Genomic DNA, 4,761 nt, shown 5'->3' on the forward strand with positions numbered 1-4,761 from the left:
TTTTTTTTTTTTTTGTGGTCGGACTAGCCGATGTTTGAGAAGATGCAATTTGCTTCTTACCGCACCAAGAGATACGAGAATTTTAAAGAAGGAAACAAAGTTATTTCTTTGGGATGCGACATTGATAATGTTAACTCGAGACACCTACAAAGTGTAACACGCTCAAGGCACACAGAAAAGGGAGATAATTACCTAATCAGTCCTAAGCCTGCTATACGAATGTCAATTTAGTTCTTAAACTTTCCAATTTTGCCAACATAGTCTTAAGCATTTCCACAAAATTCCAATGTGTGTCTTTCCAGCCAATTGCCACCGGGAACCGCTGACGTTGCAATCTACAAGTTGTCCACATTAACGTGCCATCTAAGATGGCCGACACGTTGGCCGTTTCCAGTGTTATGCGATGGGATTGATCTTAGGAATTGGCTGAAAAGATCACATTGAAATTCCGCACGAAAGTTTAGGACTGCATTGTCAACTAATAGAGTTGAGAGCAATATGCTTCTCTAACATTCATAGTTAAGGACAGAAGAATGAGTTCTCTACTTTATTCTTCGATTTCCGGTTACCATCACAGAGAATGGACTTCAACACACTCTGAAATTTGGAGCTTAAAATCTCGTTCCTCGCAAAGGAGAGTTTGCATTCTTAGAATGATACTTAATTTTTGACCTCATAGCTCATGAATTGTACATTGATCAGTGGATTTCGAGTGTGCTCCATGATCTTTTCCCCGTCTCTATCTATGAGCCACATCAGTTAGACAGCCGCTGCCCACTGAATATTGTGGAGTTGTCTTGCTGCTGCTATTGAGCTTCTCGCCGGATCGATCTGATTTTTGATCTTGAGATTGTTGTTTGTGCTTCACACTTGGGATGACGAATGTGGGTTGCTCGGGCACGGGGAGGCTAACGGAATCGGCACTACCAAGCATAAGAACAACTGCATCCATAGCAGGTCGGGCTTCTTTGTCGTTCTGAACGCAGATCAAGCCAATGTGAATACATCTGATCACTTCATTTGCAGAGATAGATTCACTCAGAGCTGGATCCACAATTTCCAACGACGCTCCGATTCTCCAGTGTTCCCAAACCTAGAACATATGTTGGTATGGTCATTGATTCACCAAAATTCAATGAAATTGCAGGATCAAACTGTACTCACGTAGTTGAGAAGGCCTGCATCATGATCTGCTATGTAAGAATACTGACTCTTCTGGCCGGTTATAATTTCGAGCATTAGCACACCAAAGCTGTACACGTCGGATTTTACTGAAAATTGTCCATGCATGGCGTATTCAGGAGACATGTAGCCGCTGCGAAGCAGTTCAAAGAGAGAGACATAGCCATGATTCTCCTGACATCAAGATGTTAAGGCACTATATACTCTATGCATTCGAAAATCCAATTAAAGGCCGAATGCGTCTCCTACCCATGAGCAGAAATAACATGAATTTGAACTTACTATGTGCCGACGATTCTGTTTGTACTTCCTTGAGTCTGTTCAGCACCAAAAATCCTTGCCATACCAAAGTCTGAGATTTTCGGGTTCAGATCATCATCGAGCAAAATGTTGCTAGCTTTGAGGTCACGATGGATTATTCGGAGCCGAGAATCTTCGTGAAGGTAAACAAGACCGCGCGCCACCCCAACCATGATCTTGTGGCGTGCTGCCCAATCCAACTGCATGCTTCGCTGAGGGTCTGTGCAGGCCAGAATTTGTACATGTTTGAGTCAGAAGAAGCTCTACTTCGTGTCTGAATGTAACTGATAAATGGTCACAAGTAATTTTCTTTTGAAACCATCATCAACTTGCATGAAGAATGTCCCAAGACATAAATACTAAACTCGTGCTTAAACCTTGGAAATTGTTCTAGATCATGACCAGGATTGGAAAGAAAGAAAGAACTGAACTGAGTGGAATGAAATCACTTCTAAAGAAGATGAACAGGGAGACGCGCACCGAAAAGCAACTGGTCGAGGCTTCCATTGCGAACGTATTCATAGACTAGTATCGTTTCTTCTCTTTCCATGGCAAATCCTAATAGCCTCACTAGGTTTCGATGCTGAAGTTTGGCTACCAATTCGACTTCGTTTTTGAACTCCTGCACGCCTTGTTTCGAGCTTTGAGACAACCTTTTAGCTGCAATTTTTCTCCCACAAGGAAGTGTACCCTGCAAATGACAGAATATGAATGAAAATCCCATGTCAAGACAGAACATGAGTAGAGATCGAGTCTTTAGGTAGTGTTTCATGTCATAACTCTATGTGAAAACTTCTTACCATGTAAACTGGACCAAACCCGCCTTCACCTAATTTGTTGTGATTTGAGAAGGAAGCAGTGGCGGCTTCAATTGCGCACACATCAAATTGCAGGGAATGTAGTTCCGAGAGTTCGCTCGCAACTGTGTAGCAGTAAGCCATCAACTCTCCGATATGAATAAACTGTAAATGAAAGGACTAACGCAAGCAGTGTAGATCAATGACATTTCTCACCAATAGGATCCTCTTCGACACTGTTTCTCTTGTTCCTTTCTCTTTTGAGCATAAAGCAGATCACGACACAAAGTAGCACGACTGCTGAAGTTGCAGAAGCGATCCCGACAACTAATCTTGATCGAGAATGCCTTTTCTTGTCCACTGTAATTTCACATGTTGAAGGCTTCATTAGTATAGGGGCATTACGTTTAGCATCTAGCAAATAATTGATACAGGCAATTAAGTATTTCGAGATCATTACCTTTCAAGAAGTTGGAGGTGTTTGAGGCTTTTTCATAGAACAGGTATATCTCGAACCTGACGAAGCAACTTGGAAGCAATATTCTGCCCCCGATCTTCCCCTTTTCGATCGTCAGGAGATTTAAAGTCGCATTCCGCAGGCAATCCTCACAGCGAGCCACCGAGATATCAGGCCTGCACTGGACGAACGTGTATAGAGTTGTGCCCCTTGATTCACTGAAGGAGACCTCGCTGTAAGCGTACTTCTTATCGGGTCGTTCAGCTGCCGGATTTATCAACTGGTTCATTGTACTGTTCAATAGCTTCATTAGCTCGGCAGGCTCTTTCGCATGCTCTGGATTATACCCACCCAGAAGAGGCGCTGTGTCCACGGCCAAGGAGAAGTTACGGTCCGAATACTGCAGCATGCACTCATCGAACCAGAGGATGGACGCTCTGACCATAGGACAGATCTTTCTGATGCTGACACCAGCGTTTGTCACACATTCCATGCATACATCCTTCGGGACATCTCCCCTGCATAGGAAGCCGCCGTGCACAGCATTGGCGTCGCCTGGCTTCTCTTGGCTGGTGTCAAAGAACCCGTCACTCGAGTTGGCACGAGAGGAAAGGGAACGGAGGAGAAGGTCGAGGCTGGTCTCGAAGGCACTGTCCGGAGCAAAAGTGCTCGAATTTGAGCAGTAGTGCTCGCTGACAGTGACGATCGATTCCGTTCCGAGAATGAGAAAGCTAAGCACGAAAATGAGGGTTGCAAAAACCTTTGCCATGTTTTCTTTCCCTTGCATTTCATCACCATGTAGTACATTGGACCTATATATAGTCAAACATGAGAGAGATCAAGACTTCTGGTCAAAAGAAAGAGTGGAAAATGTTTAGTCAACCCTGTATATTATAAGGTGTCAAGAATAGTGGTCTTCAATATCTTCATCCCTTGTTGATTTTATAACTTCGAAATTCCTTCTTGGGTATAGCCACGTTGGATGATTCGTCGAAGCCCTATTATTAAAAGTGGCCGGTGAGATGATTTCTTATTGTCATGCAAAATGCATTGACTAAAATCCTTAAAAAACTAAAGATATAAGAAGTCACCTAGTGTGGATACTCAAAATACTGGATAAATCACGCCTCATAACAATAGGAAATGCAACACTATTAAAGGACAACTCCTATAAACATATCGGATACTTGTCCAAAAAGTCCTAAATCTATTGTACGATGGCCAATTCAGTCCTAAATCTTTCAAATGTGTTAATTGGTCCTAAACCTTTTGACGATCTACCGATTTTGTCCTCAACCTTTCAATTATGTTAATTTGATCCTAAACTTTTCGAAATTACAACTTTTTGGACAAATTCCGCATTATGAATATCAAGCCCTTCTCTCTGTTGCGCTCTTCCACTTATCGACTTCAGCATCGAAGGGCCGCTCTGATCATGAATCCTAGTTCCTAATAATTTCTCCGTTGGCACAAATCGGACCCTTCGATGAAGATCCGAGTGACTCCGTCGGGCCATATTCCGCATAGACTCTAGCAAACTATGTAGGAGGACTTTACTGGCCAAGAAAGATGAAATCGAGACTATATGCGTGAGAACTTGAATCTTGTTTGCGGCTTCCGGAGGAGTAGTTAGTAACGTGGTGCATGGATTTCTTTATAGTTTACATGCATGGACGACCAGCGTGTCATTTTGTTATTCAAGTAAAGTTGAATTGGATTTATTCTTTGAAAGAAACGTTCGTTTAAATGGATTAGTTTATTTTATCTGTAATAATCAATCGCCCCGAGATTATTCTTCCCAGCACACCTTCATTGACATCTCTCTCCTCCAGCGCACTCGCTTATATTTTACTTAACGGACAAGATAGGAACGAAATTGCACACATAACAACAGGATTGAATCAACAGTTTAACTCCAAAGTTAGGCATAGGGCAAATCCGGTGAGTTAATTCCAGCTTTCACATATATAACCCAGAATCGCTTTTCTCATGTTCGGTGATTGGCCCATCCCATACCAACCCTCA

General features: G+C 42.6%; 1 protein-coding gene across 1 annotated transcript; it reads right to left on the reverse strand.

The window, feature by feature from the left end:
* Window positions 1–676: 676 nt before the first annotated feature.
* LOC115742879 (cysteine-rich receptor-like protein kinase 25) lies at window positions 677–3,505 on the reverse strand. Its single transcript, XM_048284827.1, has 7 exons — window positions 2,740–3,505; window positions 2,496–2,639; window positions 2,283–2,404; window positions 1,963–2,173; window positions 1,465–1,702; window positions 1,165–1,315; window positions 677–1,093 (listed from the first exon to the last, which is right to left on the reverse strand). Exons 1-7 carry the CDS (start codon window positions 3,503–3,505, stop codon window positions 740–742), a joined length of 1,986 nt encoding a protein of 661 aa, XP_048140784.1. The 3' UTR covers window positions 677–739.
* Between the last annotated feature and the right edge of the window lie 1,256 nt (window positions 3,506–4,761).

This window comes from Rhodamnia argentea, chromosome 9 (assembly GCF_020921035.1).
Source record: "Rhodamnia argentea isolate NSW1041297 chromosome 9, ASM2092103v1, whole genome shotgun sequence".
NCBI classification, from domain to species: domain Eukaryota; kingdom Viridiplantae; phylum Streptophyta; class Magnoliopsida; order Myrtales; family Myrtaceae; genus Rhodamnia; species Rhodamnia argentea.

Coding starts and splice junctions, on each gene's coding strand:
- LOC115742879 (XM_048284827.1), bottom strand. CDS start 3,505: ATGGCAAAGGTTTTTGCAACCCTCATTTTCGTGCTTAGCTTTCTCATT. Junction 1,703..1,962: donor CCTCGACCAGTTGCTTTTCG/GTGCGCGTCTCC, acceptor TGGCCTGCACAG/ACCCTCAGCGAAGCATGCAG. Junction 1,316..1,464: donor AACAGAATCGTCGGCACATA/GTAAGTTCAAAT, acceptor ACTGCTTCGCAG/CGGCTACATGTCTCCTGAAT.